The 17,931-nt window shown below is 37.6% G+C and overlaps 1 protein-coding gene across 1 annotated transcript in view; it reads right to left on the bottom strand.

Moving 5' to 3' along the window:
• The window catches only part of Ssrp (structure specific recognition protein), a 19,032-nt gene extending 1,350 nt beyond the window's left edge, over positions 1 to 17,682 (bottom strand). The window contains exons 1-13 of the mRNA XM_071660810.1: positions 17,539 to 17,682; positions 15,073 to 15,258; positions 14,224 to 14,439; positions 13,472 to 13,647; positions 9,633 to 9,768; positions 5,863 to 5,966; positions 5,517 to 5,645; positions 4,609 to 4,783; positions 3,088 to 3,204; positions 2,637 to 2,809; positions 2,247 to 2,355; positions 1,663 to 1,872; positions 738 to 989 (exon numbers count right to left, since the gene is read on the bottom strand). Coding sequence (XP_071516911.1) covers positions 738 to 989; positions 1,663 to 1,872; positions 2,247 to 2,355; positions 2,637 to 2,809; positions 3,088 to 3,204; positions 4,609 to 4,783; positions 5,517 to 5,645; positions 5,863 to 5,966; positions 9,633 to 9,768; positions 13,472 to 13,647; positions 14,224 to 14,439; positions 15,073 to 15,258; positions 17,539 to 17,601 — 2,046 coding nt within the window. The 5' untranslated portion in view covers positions 17,602 to 17,682. The remainder of the gene's footprint in view (positions 1 to 737; positions 990 to 1,662; positions 1,873 to 2,246; positions 2,356 to 2,636; positions 2,810 to 3,087; positions 3,205 to 4,608; positions 4,784 to 5,516; positions 5,646 to 5,862; positions 5,967 to 9,632; positions 9,769 to 13,471; positions 13,648 to 14,223; positions 14,440 to 15,072; positions 15,259 to 17,538) is intronic.
• Between the last annotated feature and the right edge of the window lie 249 nt (positions 17,683 to 17,931).

Genomic DNA, 17,931 nt, shown 5'->3' on the forward strand with positions numbered 1-17,931 from the left:
CACATATTGTCCTCAAACATCTCATTTCCAACACATTCACCCTCCTCCGCACAACTCTATCCATAGCCCACGCCTCGCAACCATACAACATTGTTGGAACCACTATTCCTTCAAACATACCCATTTTTGCTTTCAGAGACAATGTCCTCACCTTCCACACATTTTTCAATGCTCCCAGAACTTTCACCCCCCTCCCACACCCTGTGACTCACTTCCGCTTCCATGGCTCCATCTACTGCCAAATCCACTCCCAGATAATTAAAACACTTCACTTCCTCCAGTTTTTCTCCATTCAAACTTACCTCCCAATTGACTTGACCCTCAACCCTACTGTACCTAATAACCTTGCTCTTATTCACATTTACTCACAGCTTTCCTCTTTCACACACTTTACCAAACTCAGTCACCAGCTTCTGCAGTTTCTCACCCGAATCAGCCACCAGCGCTGTATGATCAGCGAACAACATTTGACTCACTTCCCAAGCTCTCTCATCCACAACAGACTGCATACTTGCCAAAACTCTTGCATTCACCTCCCTAACAACCCCATCCATAAACAAATTAATTGTTTATCATACTTTGTCACTGTCTCCCGCGTTAGCGAGGTAGCGCAAGGAAACAGATGAAAAAATGGCCCAACCCACCCACATACACGTGTATATACGTACGTGTCCACACGTACATATAAATACCTGTACATCTCGTATACATATATAACATAACTACAAAAAATCTACCTCCTTTTCCTCTTTTTTGGCTTTCTTTTTGAGGGGTTTGTCTTCACTGTCTTCACTACTGGAGTCACTGTCTTCAATGAATTCCTTGGATTTGAAACCTCCACCTGAGCCCGCTTTAGTTGGTGATACTACTACCTTCTTTGGAGACTTTGATCCTTTAGACTTTGCAGGTGACCCTCCACCAGAGGCCTTATACTCCTTCATCGCATCTTCATATTCCCGTTTTGCTTTTACTGCCTTCTCTTCCCATTCCTGTTAAACATATACAGATTTTATTCACACTTTTAAAACAAAGATTACTTTCACTGTATTGGTTTGCCATTTCCTGCATCAGCAAGACAGCGCCAGGAACAGACAAAGAAAAGGCCTCGTTCATTCACATCCACTCCTGTCCATCACAATACACCAAAACCATAAAAAAATCGCACACTTTGCAAGCCATGATATCTGTTTTTTCCATAACCATATTCCTTACTCTTGAATCATTTGAGATTAATCATTGGAAAAAAATTGTAGTTACATCATAACTCTTATCTATACAAACTCCCACCTTACCTTAAATAATATACCATGTGTAGTGTTGATTTTACTCAAATAATTGGCAATGTAATAACATCAATACTTGGAAGCTATTCCAGTTATGTTTTCTAAAATATTACAACTTGAAAGAAATATTTATTCTCAACTCTATAAATAATTTCCGCCATATGAAACATATACTTAGGTACATCGATTCATCCACATAAATATTCATTTCCTCATTGCTCACTCTCATCTGTCAGCACTCGTACTTGCAAGACACGATATGAAAAACAATGTCAAATTTTTGTATCTACATAATCTTGACAACCTTGATGATTAAAATTAAACAAAAATTACTGTACATCTAAGAGGAGAAATGTAATAATACTGAGGAAGGACCTACCGATCTGTCTTTTAGCTCTCTCCATTTCTGTCCTGCCACCTTTGAGATCTCAGTAATTGAGATGCCTGGGTTCTCCTTTTTGATTTCCTCTCTATGTTCATTTAGCCATATGAAGTATGCCGACTGGGGTCTCTTTGGTTTATTTTCATCCTTTTCCTTCTTCTGGCGACGTTTACGTGGTTTTTCTGATACTGTCTTGGATTTAGGCTTCTAGAAAAGAATTTTTTTTTTCTTACATTCAAGTACATATAAGAAATCAAATGCAAAAAGTATATCGAAATATTCATGCTTTAATCAATTCATAAAGGGTCACCATATAAACATTTTATTAGTCAACTGCTTCATAATCACTTAAAAGTGAATATAAAAAAAAAATTAGATTTGTCTCTATTCACCTTTCTATTCATCACACAGAAAGTATTTCAACTACATACAACAAATGCACATTTCCTTGAAATATTTGGAAATATCTATCAATTAACGTCTTATTGTGCACGTGGTAATAAGGTTCGAAGCTGTTCAGTTCTTTTTGGAAATTCCTGTGTATTGGATAAGGGAAGACAACATTCCTTAAGGATCCCTACCTTTTCTTTCTTCTCTTTCTTTTTCTTCTTTTCATGATCACCTTCCTCATCAGAGCCACCATCTGAATCCCCACCAGAATCGGAGCTATCACCAGCATAACTATCATATCTGTAAAAAGAGTTTCATGTAATAATGCCAATTTCCATGCTGAGATGGGGAGTTTACCAAGAGTGTGTATGATAGTACAATTAAAGGGGTTGATTTGAGGGGACGACCACTTGTGACATGGGGGAATATACTAGAAAAGTACTGGAAGGAAAGAATGCATGGAATAGTAAGGCATGTAAACACAGGGATATGTAGAGACACCTTTGTTGTGACAATTCCCCTTCTTAGGAGATCCAGGATATAGAAAAACAGCTGAAATAGTACAAAAAAACAAAACTTACTCTTCAGCCACATCACTTCCCTCTTCCCCTGGAGCAAAATCTTCATCCTCACTTGAGTCCTCATCATCATCACCTTCGTCACGATCCTTGGCTTCCTCACGAACTCGTCTCATGTATGGATCAGGTTCATCAGCATCACTGTCATCAAAGTCATCCTTTCGACTTCCCATTTCCTGAAGCGATTTACACTATCAAACGATACGTACTCACGAAATCCATCTTACTCTCCAAAACAGAAGCAAATGCAAAGGGGAAGCTAGTCAAACATTATACACCATTTACCTAAATAAACTAAGAGCCACATTTGATTAGCTTATGACTGCTTTAAACAAATTAAATGTAATGAATTATATGTATTACAAAATTTGTCTATACATTTTAAAATACACTTGATGAATTTATGGGTATTCATGCTTAAATCACTAGTTATTATACTACCCAATATATTTACCATCTTCCCTCTGTTCTTGATTCTCAGTTTCTTCTGGTTTACGTAATCAAAGAGGCGGTTGTATTCGCCCTTCTCAATACTGCTGAATGTATTTATTGCCCCATTCTTCAACTCTACCTAAATAAAGAGAAACAATTTTGAGGTAGAGTTCATAAACTTTCAGTGAAGAAATCTATTTCTTCCATGACAAAACTGATGCATCCAACAATTTTCACTTATAAACACTTTCTTTGTTTAACTAAAACATCAATACATAATACTTCTAACTTCACAGTCATCCTCTTAAGTTCACAGTCATCCTCTTCACAAATTTTCAATCCATCAGTCTGCCACATCACCAATTCATTTTATCCCATGCATGCCATATAGCATGTACCGTATGGCATATTCATTACCCTGAGCACGCACTCAAAACTTTTTTCACTCCATCTTGACTGTTTCCACAGGACTGTTAACTTTAACATTTATTTGATCTTGACATATGAAAGTTTTAATAATGTCTTCTCATTCATTTTCTCCCTTCAGTCTATGCAATTCCACAGCCTCCTGCCTCCCCTTGTAACTGAGGTCCTTTCCTTTTATCAACTTTTCTGTCATCAAATGGTTCCTTTATATTTCATCAGTAAGTTTCACTGCAGTGACCATATTCAAGAAGCATACTCTAATACTTAATTCCTGCCCCATGAGCCCCTTCTATTCCTGCCCCACAAGCCCCTTCTATCTCTATGACCAGGAAACTGGTCACATCCATCAGGCAGGTTCCTAGGTCATAAAGTGTTGTGTGTGCATCTGTGTTGGGAGAGTGCAGGGTGACTGTAGTAAGTGAGCATTGTTTTCTTTGTCGTAGTTGCATCATGGTCATGAAGCGTCTTGGGATGTATTGAAAGTGTGTTTGTAGTGTTGTAGGGATGGATGATGTTTCTGATGTGGGGAGTGAATGTCGTGTGTGTGTCATATGTGGTGCCCAGAACAAGAGGCATTATGTTCAGTGGGAGAGACTATCCGTTCAGGGTGACTGGAGGGCATAAGCGGGATTCATGTCTATCCAGAGTTTTAAAACGATACAAGATTTTTGTGGAGATGCAGATATTCTGTTCTGCGAGTCCCATTGTTCTAACTTTGTAATGTAATGCTGCATATTCGCTTTTGCTACTATGGTGTTAGGGAGTTGTCATGTGATTACGAGATTGTCTGCAAATGAAAGGACTAATACAAGCTCTTAAGTAGTTTATTTAACATTTCTATATCTAAACACTTCAACCTGTTTTAAAGTGACCCATCAAATTAATCTGTAACCTTAACAATTCTTCCTGTGTACTCTTATGGCAACAGACTAATTACTATGTTGACCCTACTGATTAGAGCACTTTGTTTCCTACTCAATTTTAGTCATAATTATGCCTCCTATGAGTGTCCATTCTTCACTAACTTGAATTTAACTGTCCACATAAAGTCTTTCCTTGTGCTTACCATAATTACAACCACGACAGTAACTCAAAACATCAATGGGAAGTAGCTTACCTCAAAATCGAAAGATCTAGTAGTAGAGCCCGATCGAGCAAAGTTCACGGAAGAAATTTCATCAAATCTGATGTGAACAGGCGGCTTGTGCACATAGATCAGGCCTCTCTCAAGTGGATATAAATAGCCAGCTGCTGCCTTATACGAACAGCTGATAGCTGGGGTTCCTGAATGTCTTAAAGAAAACACAAGGTTATTACACTCCATATTGTCAACTTAAAATTTAAAAGTAATATCAGACCATATTTACTAATCCATGTATTGAAAACATTAATCCTAAATGTGCATGTTTCTGTATTATAAATTAATGTATAGATTTCGGTAGTATACATTAACCCTAAATGAGCATGTGTTTGAACATGTTCATGTCATACATACAACTGCAACCCCTTAAATTTCTTGACTAACCAAGCCCCATTTCCTATGCTTTTTTTCACTGTCATATCTGAATTGATCAAAATTCTGTACGAACCAAGGATTTTAAGAGCATGTGTTAATGACTTCCACATGGATGTATTAGGTCCATCCTCATGAAATCCATCACCAGGGAATAGGAATTGAAGACGACAGATAGACAGACAAAATATTGAGGCAAGACAATTTAACTATTAAGTACAGGCAGACGCATGAAAAGATAAAGATAAGGGAGAAAGCAGTCACAAAAGTTCATTGTTGAGTATGATCCTGTATGATATATCATCTCGTGATCGAAATCTATGATTAGCTTAAAAAATGAAAATGTCAGAAGGAAAGAAATATCCTTTTCTCTCTTGGCAGATTTCACATGGCTGAACTAAGGCAAGCAACCTACAAAATCTCACGTGTGACAATTAAGACTGAACCTCATTAAACTTAAAACTATACTGACAGGCAAAGGACATTTTATGTATCTGCTCTTATGCACTTACCCAGTAAAATTTCCGGGGGTGACTATTTTGCGGTTGCATATTCCCTTAAACATTTTACTTATGATTTCGAACTGAAGTCCACTTATTTCTTTGTCCAAGCGACCTTCGTATTTATCCTGAAGCTCTTCCCTGAAAATGAACACTTTACATTAACTACATCAAACAACCAAGATTAGTGTTTATACACCCTTTAACCAAGTTTCCTTCGAGTTACTTAACGCCATACATCCATTTATTGTTCTTAATTTACAATATCAAAAAAATCAACTTCATGGTTATAAACTGAATGGCTACAGATAATCAATTTATAACTATTAATCTTTACTAAAACTGCTGCACTCCTTACTCTGTCAGTGGAAGTTCAATGTGGTCCATATCATCTCCAGAAAACAGCAAAATCAGATATGGATAACGAGTTTGGCCCTGTTTTATAGGCGGATCCAAGGATACCTGTCATAAAAAAAATATTTGATCGAGAAATTGTAACAAAAGAAATCTTCATAAAGCAAGCTAATGCATATTTTTTTTTCATACTATTCGCCATTTCCCACATTAGTGAGGTAGCGTTAAGAACAGAGGACTGAGCCTTTGAGGGAACATCCTCACTTGGCCCCCTTCTCTGTTCCTTTTGGAAAATTAATGCATATATATATCCTTAAATTATAATAATTAAGGGTCAATGGTCAATGTAAAAGGGTTGAGGATTGATGAGAACCAATAACAAATGTAATTAATAAAAAACATCAATCTCTTGATAGCAAAAGACATTAAAAGCTCTCTAGATGACTTACAGAAAAATATGTCTATTTTGACCCCCTTTAAAAGATGCCTAAAACCTTAAAACTATTTAGATAGACATGTTTTGATTTCGCCCCCCAAAAAGTCATCAGTATTTTTATCAATATTAGTTTAAAAATTTCTCCATTCCTTCCTATTATAATTCATATCTAACTCAGACTCACACCTTTTGACATTTCATTTTTTCTTTTTTGGTCAAACTATTACACACTCATACACTTTTGGTATTTTTATTTTTGGTCAAACTATTAAACAAGCGTTCCAGTATTCTTATCTTTCAAATATCTGCTGTACCTATGATATCAAGGTATCTGGTCTATGCTGTTTGAAAATCCAGATAATTTTTTTTTTTTGACAAGTGGTGATTCATGTGCCGTTTTCTATAATGTTATGCTTGTTCCAGATAGCCTTTGTCTCACCTATTAGTATTGACTATTTATCTTTTTTTTTCTGGATAACAGAAGCGATAGATAGATAGACAGACAGATAGAGAAACTTTGCATCTGTGACTCAACTTAGATTGACAAAGAGACTTTGACTTCTAAATCTGGCTTGGCTAAGCTGTTACTTTACTTACTTCCACATACTTTACATAACTATCGTTCATCCCCAAGACCTTTGACCTCTAAGGGGGGCAGGGGGAATTTTTGGACAGCCTCAAACAAACATCTCCCCTCCCCCCTCCACAGTATTTACGCTTCCCGCCCTTCACCATCCACGGCCTAGTTCCTGACCAATCACCAGCCTCCTGGCGATGACGTCATTTTCAGCCCCGCCCCCTTGCCTCAAACTGATGGCAGTTGACCACTAACCACCACAGTGACCCTACCATCCATCTCCAGGGCCGTCTTCGACATATACATATTTCTTTCCAGCGAGTGTCCGGGGTAATACGCCTCTTCTGTGTGACATTAGGGTGTATATCTATAAATGGATATCTTTCATTTCTATCTAAATAACTAGAAAAGTGAATTCGTACGAAATCTTAAAATGGGTAGTTTGGCATGAAATGTGGGGGAAGCCCCCATACGTTTCCAAGGACAATTCATAAGACGACTCTTCCTATGTAAGTATAGTTTCTTCTTCTAAAGTTTATGACTATATACAGATGTATATAATGAGTGTATATGTATGTACACATTTATGTAGATGGAAACGTGTGTGTGTGTGTGTGTGTAGGGATAAGTGTACTACCACTAGTGATATATCTAACAACGTAGGGAAATTAGGCGATTCTACATATTCATCCCAAGTTCAATTAAGGATTTTTTTTAATATTACCATATTTCATGTCGTTCGGCTTAATGACCAACGACTTCTTAGGACTCGTTAAAACTGCCAATTTCTTCTTTTGCCTCGTATGTATGATCAACAAACACACGTGTATTTTTCTATATGCAGTTCTACCGTGGACACACATTCCTGTAGTAACTTAATTCAACTGCGCTCGTGCAATTTTGTAGGGCTGGATGGCTACTGCAACACCATAAACCCCCTTTTAAAAGGGGCAAGACAATGATACCATTTGCACACGGTGAACACAGTTCCCCCTTAAACATATACACGCGGCCGTTTTCTACGAGCTGTTACAGGATAGGGTAAATGCTATGTAGGTTATTTCATTTTACGTTACATATGTATTAATGTTTCTCAGTACATGACATATGTTCTGTTAGCTGAAACATGTTCAGGTGAACAATTTGGTCCATATTATTCATTCTCTCGTTAATTATACATGACAAGTTCTGTTAGCTGAAACATGTTCAGGTGCACAATTTGGTCCATATTATTATTCATTCTCTCGTTAATTAAGTCATTCACTTAATATAAATGGTTAATTTGTACCTACTCTGTAACTACTTTCATGTGTGAACATCGCTGCCACACGCAAGAGCATCTATAAATAGTATTTTCAGTTTATCTTTAACTGCAATTAATTTTGGTCATATCTTTAATATATCAAAAAAATGTAAATAGTTTCACGGTAACATTTGTAAGTAGAGTGCAATTTGTTCCTTTCCTATGCTGTCTGAAACTTTTTTTGAGATAAATATATGTTTACAGGCCTATAAAAAAGCCCCCCCCACCCCGAAAAAACATATAATTTTTTTTTTTTTTTAAAGAAGGAACAGAGAAGGGGGCCAGGTGAGGATATTCCTTCAAAGGTCCAGTCCTCTGTTCTTAACGCTACCTCGCTAACGCGGGAAATGGCGAATAGAATGAAAGAAAAAGAATATATATATGTATATATATATATATATATATATATATATATATATATATACATATATATATATATATATATATATATATATAGGAGCTCATTTGCTAGCTTCTGGTGAATTGGATGCAATGAAGTACATCCATAATGAATTCGCAAAAATATATTTCAAATACTGAAGACATCTTTTTTGTGGTCATTTATCTAAGTTATTCACACTATACCCAATGTAACCCCATATAAATATTTGGCATTCTCCGTACTTTTATCTAACACTCTTATTTTCACTGGAAACATATATGACATTTTACTAGGGTCAACATAGGCTGTGATTAATTACCTCGGACTGCTCATTAAACCACTGATCTAGATGCTGTAGCCTTTTTTTAATAGTCATCTGAGACAGCACAAGCAATTATATGACCTATAAGCAACCTCTTTAATGTTACATATATCCTAGCCTAAGCCAGGCACCCATTAAATCGACCATCCCATGTGGAAAGATGAAAAGCTGGGTTAACTGTGAACAGGTTGCAATAACCAGGATTCAAATCGTCGTCCACAGACAAAGTATACACAGGCATGAACATTTTGTTGGATTAAATTACCACCATTTCTTAATTTTGCAAAACTGGGGTCCCAAACCCCAAAAACTCGCAAACAGCAGGGATGACCGATTCCCTGACGTAGACTTGTACTAATACCCAAAGTTCCCCAAAATTCATGCTCATAAACGGTGCATGTCCGTACTTATTCCACCTTGCGTAAATAGGAAAAAATTGAAGTATCAAACAGGAAAAGAATCATGCTGCAGCTCCTGTGAGTGAAGAGGAATACAAATGCCTAATGCTTTTCATTTTCCATCTCATAATTCTCTATATTTCTTTTGAGGCCCAGCCTTGATGTGGACTTCTGTCCATGACTGGAAACTTCAACATAAAAAAAATTTAAAGGCATTCTAGACAAGTCATCACAGTTTGCTTTAGCCATGATTCCGCTGTATTGATGTCGTTGAAAGTCCAGCAACAAATTTAATTCTCACTAGACAAAATGGAAAATGTAAATACTGTGATCTAATCATATACAGATTTACTTACAACAAAGAAATGCTGTCGCTGGTCCAGGTGTGGCAGCAGAAACAGACGCAAAACTGTCGTTACAGGTATCTTGAAGTCAAATGTTTTGCCGTGAAGTTGAATGAATGTAGGGTATATCTTAATATCATATCGTCCACTGTAAAAAATACAAAAGAATATATTCTGCGATTAATGTGCTATGGTACAATGCTCAAGTTGAATTCATGTAATACACAGAATGACTAAACCAACGACTGTTGACATTTTCCTGCCCTTTCCAAACTAATTATCAGGGTAAATCATGAGGACCTTATTTCATGTATCATAATATTAGCACCGAGGTGTGTGTGTGTGTGTGAGTATCATGAGAGTATGCGTGGAAAGGAAATGAAAGAACTCCCTTCCTCTCACATCCTTCCATTTCTAACCAAATTAAGTCTTGTCCTGAATGTAAATGAGACAAGATAACTCGTGTATGATTTGGTCATGTATTTTCAGTTAGTGGTGTTAAAGACAGAGTCTGTAGGGGAACTATTCTGTCCATGTTAGGTAATTTTGATTTGCATATATTTTCTCACCATTGTGTCTGCTGGTGAAGGGGGGTAACTTGAGTATCGGCTATTGAAGAGTGAGGCAATGGTCACCTTTTTATTTCTACCTTACATACACATACCCGTCTATATACACAACTATTTATATTATACTATCCCTGGGGATAGGGGAGAAAGAATACTTCCCACGCATTCTTCACATGTCGTAAAAGGCGACTAAAGGGGACAGGAGCAGGGGGCTGGAAACCCTCCCCTCCTTGTGTTTTAACTTTCTAAAAGGGGAAACAGAAGAAGGAGTCACGTGGGGAGTGCTCATCCTCCTTGAAGGCTCAGATTGGGGTGTCTAAATGTGTGTGGATGTAACCAAGATGAGAAAAAGGAGAGATAGGTAGTATGTTTGAGGAAAGGAACCTGGATGTTTTGGCTCTGAGTGAAACAAAGCTCTAGGGTAAAGGGGAAGAGTGGTTTGGGAATGTCTTGGGAGTAAAGTCAGGGGTTAGTGAGAGGACAAGAGCAAGGGAAGGAGTAGCACTACTCCTGAAACAGGAGTGGTGGGAGTATGTAATAGTGTAAGAAAGTAAACTCTAGATTGATATGGGTAAAACTGAAAGTTGATGGAGAGATGGGTGATTATTGGTGCATATGCACCTGGGCATGAGAAGAAAGATCATGAGGGGCAAGTGTTTTGGGAGCAGCTGAGCAAGTGGTTAGTAGTTTTGATGCACGAGACCGGGTTATAGTGATGGGTGATTTGAATGCAAAGGTGAGTAATGTGGCAGTTGAGGGAATAATTGGTGTACATGGGGTGTTCAGTGTTGTAAATGGAAATGGTGAAGAGCTTGTAGAGTTATATGCTGAAAAAGGATTGGCGATTGGGAATACCTGGTTTAAAAAGAGAGATATACGTAAGTATATGTATGCGAGTAGGAGAGATGGCCAGAGAGCATTATTGGATAACATGTTAATTGATGGGCGCGTGTAAGAGAGACCTTTGGATATTAATGTGCTGAGAGATGCAACTGGAGGGATGTCTGATAATTATCTTCTGGAGGCGAAGGTGAAGATTTGTAGAGGTTTTCAGAAAAGAAGAGAGAATGTTAGGGTAAAGAGAGTGAGCTTGGGAAGAAGACTTGTGTGAGGAAGTACCAGGAGGGACCAAGTACAGAATGGAAAAAGGTGAGAACAAAGGACGTAAGGGGAGTGGGGGAGGAATGGGATGTATTTAGGGAAGCAGTGATGGCTATAGCACAAAAGATGCTTGTGGCATGAGAAGTGTGGGAGGTGGGCAGATTAGAAAGGGTAGTGAGTGGTGGGATGAAGAAGTAAGATTATTAGTGAAAGTGAAGAGAGAGGCATTTGGGCGATTTTTGCAGGGAAATAATGCAAATGACTGGGAGATGTATAAAAGAAAGAGGCAGGAGGTCAAGAGAAAGGTGATAACAAGCAGTGGTGATGTGAGAAGGAGATGGAGTGAGTATTTTGAAGGTTTGTTGAATGTGTTTGATGATAGAGTGGCAGATATGGGGTGTTTTGCTCAAGGTGGTGTGCAAAGTGAGAGGGTTAGGGAGAATGATTTGGTAAACAGAGAAGAGGTAGTAAAAGCTTTGAGGAAGATGAAAGCCAGCAAGGCAGCGGGTTTGGATAGTATTGCAGTGGAATTTACTAAAAAAAGGGGGTGACTGCATTGTTGACTGGTTGGTATGGTTATTAAATGTATGTATGACTCATGGTGAGATGCCTGAGGATTGGAGGAATGCTTGCATAGTGCCATTATACAAAGGCAAAGGGGATAAAAGTGAGTGCTCAAATTACAGAGGTATAAGTTTGTTGAGTATTCCTGGGAAATTATATGGTAGGGTATTGATTGAGAGGGTGAAGGCATGTACAGAGCATCAGATTGGGGAACTCTATCTATAGCCCATGCCTCACAACCATAAAACGTTGTTGGAACCACTATTCCTTCAAACATACCTATTTTTGCTTTCTAAGATAACGTTCTCGACTTCCACACATTTTTCAATTCTCCCAGAACTTTCACCCCCTCCCCCACCCTATGATTCACTTCCGCTTCCATGGTTCCATCCGCTGCCAAATCCACTCCCAGATATTTAAAACACTTCACTTCCTCCAATTTTTCTCCATTCAAACTTACCTCCCAATTGACTTGTCCCTCAACCCTACTGTACCTAATAACCTTGCTCTTATTCACATTTACTCTCAGCTTACTTCTTTCACACACTTTACCAAACTCAGTCACCAGCTTCTACAGTTTCTCACATGAATCAGCCACTAGCACTGTATCATCAGCGAACAACAACTGACTCACTTCCCAAGCTCTCCCATCCACAACAGACTGCATACTTGCCCTTCTTTCCAAAACCCTTGCATTCATCTCCCTAACAACCCCATCCATGAACAAATTAAACAACCATGGAGACATCATGCACCTCTGCCGCAAACCGACATTCACAGAGAACCAATCACTTTCCTCTCTTCCTACTCGTACACATGCCTTACATCCTCGATAAAAACTTTTCACCGCTTCTAACAACTTGCCTCCCACACCATATATTCATAATACCTTCCACAGAGCATCTCTATCAACTATCATACGCCTTCTCCAGATCCATAAATGCCACTTCCAAATCCATTTGCTTTTCTAAGAATTGGAAAGCATAATAGAATGGCCAGCATTTACCTAATACATTTACAGCTAACTGCAAAACTTCACCCAAGTTTCCATCTCCAGACAAGGCAAAAAGTACAAACCACAAAGATTTAGAAAACAATATACGCCAAACTTCTCCAGATTGAAGAGCTTAGAAAATAGAAACTAAACCAGTCACCATCAAGAGAATTTACAGAACATATCCAGACTCTAAACAAACACCATCACCAAACCATTCACTGAAAAGTGCACGAAAGACTGGCACTATAAGGTCTTCTGAAAGAGAATCATCGGAATATTTTGACTGCTGCCACTGGTGCACTTCCGTGCATCATATACTCAAGAGGTTACTTGTTCACTGAGCCTTGCCAATTCAAACTGCTGTTGGCTTTATCAATTCACCATACGGATTGCAACACCACTATATTTTGGCACAAACATTCCATAAATGTCCTCCTCAAGCCAGAATGGGGAAAAAATTCACTCGTGTCTACAGCTGCAAGTCACCTTCACTAAATAAAATGTCATCTTATGTAACAAACAGACTCCCAAATCCTTTCATTAGGAATATAAATTTAAAGACTAAAAATCCAAAAACTGATTTCTAATCAAAACGATGAAAAAATACGAAGTGGTCTTACCGTGGTGTAAGGCACTGAACCTCCCGAAAGATGGCAAGAGCATCACCAGTAGCTGTGATAACGGACGCCTTTGCCATAACTCTCTGTTGGAAACCCTCCACAGGATCATCACCAGCTAACTCTGTTGATGGAATGTGAAACCGCATCTCCACCAAGTTTATAGGTGCATCGTCGTGCTGGAGAAATGAAGGTTCACATTAAAAGCCTATGATGTGGACTGAATCCTCAAAATTTGGTCAAAGAAATAAAGTTTTACTTCAATAAATGCAACAGCATGAAAGGTTTGTTAAGCATAAAAGGGCCAGGAGAGTACTGGAACCACTGCATAAGTTACAATATAATGATATGGAAAGAGGATGAGGCTTGGCAAATCAATGGATAGTACCAGAATTGACTAAATTAAAGAAAAATGAAATGTATGATTACTTCAAACAGCATTAATGACCTAGCAATAATATGGAATGAAAAGGATCATTGTCTTAAATGTAAAGCTTTTGGTAATTCAAGAATATATAACAAAAGGTTTCAAGATTGGAACGAATTATACATGATCTAATTATATAGTGAAGGAGAAAAGCCTGTCACATTTTTACTCTATATAACTTAAAATTTAATACAGAGTGAAGAGGGAACGACTGTGGAATGTTATGCGTGTGTGGTGTACTACAAGGAAAACTTTGCAATTTGTTTACTATATCAAGAGTCTGACAAATTTTTTCAATGTGCTCAACTAACCAGGGCTTATGACATACCTGATGAAACTCAAGTGTGACTTCATTCTTCCCAGTAGTGCAGCCAGATACATGGTTAAGGGGAACTTCAAAGGCAGGAATAGAACCCACATCAAATGTGAGAACAGCACCTTCGAATTTTGCCGCTCCATAGTTCCAACCTTTTACGGAAAACTCTTTCTCTGACATGATCTTGCTGTAAGTGTTCTTGAAAAACTTTTCCAGCTTTGACTGTTCCTGATGAACAATAAATACAGTAGCTGTCACTAAGTATTCGTTTACTGTGGTGGAGAGCAATGAACTTCACTTTTTGGGTCAATTCTTGGTAACATAAACCAATAGCAAACAAGCATAACTAACTCTCTCTCGAGCTGGATAGTATTCAATGGTACTTCTGAGGCCAAACACACATTTTATACCATTATCCCAATATATAACTTACAGTAGATGACCTCCAACAGTAAACCTTATCAACATATGACTTCAAGAACACAGAGTTTTGAGTTCTGTCCTGCAAAGGAATCCTATCCAAGTTCTTTCTTTTAAAATCATAAACAAATACTGAACTCTTAATATATTAATCACCTTCTGTATTCAGTGTACCATTAAATGCTGTTACCTCGCTGGACACCACAAGCATTTCTTTCTTGTGGAATTAAATTATTTTGAGATCCAGAAGGCACTGACCTTTATGACTAAGTTTCAATTTTCAAAAGGTTCTGGGCAATAACATTTGATATAGAAAAGAAATGTATTATTGTAGATATAGAAGTACTCAAATACTCTCTAATTTAAGATGTCGAACAAATTCCTGTAATATACAAATTATACTACTCGTCAGTCAATTCTGAACTCTACAAAAATACTTACAGATTCCTTAAAACCTCCAAAACGATATAGATTGCCATTTTCTGCAAATATTCGTAAACCATAACTTCCAGCAAGTCTCTGCCAGTTGACGACATCAATGTCAGAAGAGTTCAGAGATTCTACCTTACCAGTCTTCACATTACGATATGTTATGCCCTGGTCACTCAGTTTTAGACGAACTGGTATCTGCAAGAGAAGATTGAAGTGTACAATAGCAAAATACTAGATACTGTGAAAACTTTAAGGCTACTCTGATACTAAAAAGAAATTGCTTATGTAAATAAAAAAAATTACAACCGATAAGCTACTGTTAGAAATATACAATCATACAAGTACACGCCGAGCTGACTTTCATGTATGCTCATTACACATTTAGCAATGGAGAGGGGAAAACATGTGGCTAAATATTCTAATACAAAGAAGTAAAAATTGATGAAATCAATTAAAACCACACTCAATCTCCAAGATCTAACATTATCTTATTTTTAATATTTCAGAGATATTTTATTTTCAAGGTCTTATGCTTTCCTTAACTTTGTCCATGAGCGATATCTTTGTTCATAAACATAATCTCAAATTTATTTCTTGGTACACAATGAATCTAAAAACAAAATATCCAGAAAAATCATATCAATGAATTTATTACTGTGAATAGAACTCTGTCACCTAGAGTGATCTATTTAACAATCCCATGCATATTGGTTGCCAGTGTAATATCATAAAGAACCCATACCATCATCTCGTACTGGATGCTGTGTTGTAAAACAATAAAGTAAGAGTGCCAGAAATCGAGGCATCAATATTGCAATGTCAGGTTTGGTAAGGACAGCATGAATTCATGTGTCACATGGGCAAGTAGAGCTCGTACAGAGGAACATCAGTTCCCCGTTGACTGTCACTGCACAAACACAACTATTTCACTTAAGAAAAATCACACAGGAACTATGTTTATTTATATTGTATAGTTCTCTTCTACAGGCTTTTAGCTAATTCAGAAGCCAATAATTACATATCAGAAATGAAGACCATTAGTTAGAGAAGCGAAGCGAGCCAGCAAGGAAACCAAAGTTTGACTCACACTTGCTAACATCATAAATTAATTGCAGTATTTTATCATGAATCTTACTATTACTAAAATTCACTTCACAGGAACATTCCCTTCAGTAGGTCTTAAACCAACTCGTGTGAAAAAAAAAACATGGGGAAAATTACAAAAATCATAAAATAACCTACTGGTACTTATGTTATCCGCCTGTTAATGTTAAGGCCCATCTGAAAATAGATGCCATGTGTAAAACTGAATATATTTAAAATGTGGACTGACTAACAAACATCAGAAAATGCATTTTTGGCAACAAGGTTAAAGACGATTGGAGCACAGTGCTGAATTATGAAACATCCTAGTACTGTGGAGAAATCTGAAAGAAATTCAGACAGCATGGGAAATAAAAGAGCAAAAAATATATCAATGTATAATGTATGAACTCTCTGGCCACGTGATAAAACTAGTATTGTAACCCAAAAGAGCTAGACACAGGCTGAACAGTACGCAAGTATCTGTGAAACTGTACAAGTAAAAACCTCGTATAATGTTCTAATAATTCTACACCAGTCTTTCATTATAAGTCAAAATATATGAAGATACATGTGGCAAGCTTCCGAAGATCATGTGAAATTATTGCTCGTGGAGAAACTGGGTGGTGGTGCCATCAGCCGCCTGTCGTATCCTTGTGCGCAGATATTACACAGTCGTGTGTAGGGCATATTTTGACTATAATATGACTACTTGAGGGAGCTACGTGACTATAATATGACTGCTTGAGGGAGTTACGTGAAGTTCTCATAAGTTCTGACGATTTCCCACAACTCTTACCTAATACGCCCCAACATTTTCCCTCATCTTCATAGCCCTCCCCACTACAGGCTCGTTTATCGCAAATAAACGAGAAATTAACGATCCCAGAGGCGCTAAATTGGTCTTAATTTATTCTCCATAATAAATCCTATTGTATAATAATTATTAAATAACTTGGTTAATAAAGTAGTTAGAATAAACCAGTTTACGGAGGACTTTATATATGGATGTCTCTGAGCAACTGGTGTAATATCTACCACTTAATTGGCCACAGATAGATAGATATAGATAGATAGGGCCCCCAACCCCCCCAGAATAGATAGCGATAGATCATCGGCCGACAACCAATTGCACCGACGATCGTTCGGTCGTTAAGGCCAATATATCTCCCCCGCTGCCCATTTTGAACTACGCAACGAGCAGTCGCCTCGTTAACTACACCGTCTCCATAACGACTCTATTCATGAATAGATCAAATGACTGAAGGAGGGGGGGTAAATGGCCTCCCCTTCCCCTATCCCCCATGGGGGAAAATGACACCCCCAAGGCAATTCGACGCCACATATATATATATATCCTTATCATTAAATACAATGGCCATTTTGACGTACCATGGAGCCACGAGATTCTATGCAGACGTCGCTGTATTCTAAGACAGGTACTTCCTCCTTCATTTTGACCGATGGTGTGGAAATGAAGAAGAAAAAAAGACACACACACCAGCAAGACTTGTCGTCCCTGTTTACCCGGGAACCTGTAGCAAGTGCGTTACCAAATGATGTAATTTATCTGTATGTCTTTATTCTATAATATTATCAACTTTAATAGACAGTAATTATATTAATTTAATAATTTATTTAATTTTGTCTAAGTATAGTGTGTGAATTTTATCTTCTTGGGTATTTTTATTTGTTCATTCTTTTTTGAATGTGATGGTGTGCTTGCTTGGTAAAAACAGCGCGAAATTTGAAAGCCATTGGCGATATATATGTGTATTACATACA

This window comes from Panulirus ornatus, chromosome 72 (genome assembly GCF_036320965.1).
Source record: "Panulirus ornatus isolate Po-2019 chromosome 72, ASM3632096v1, whole genome shotgun sequence".
Taxonomy (NCBI): Eukaryota; Metazoa; Arthropoda; class Malacostraca; order Decapoda; family Palinuridae; genus Panulirus; species Panulirus ornatus.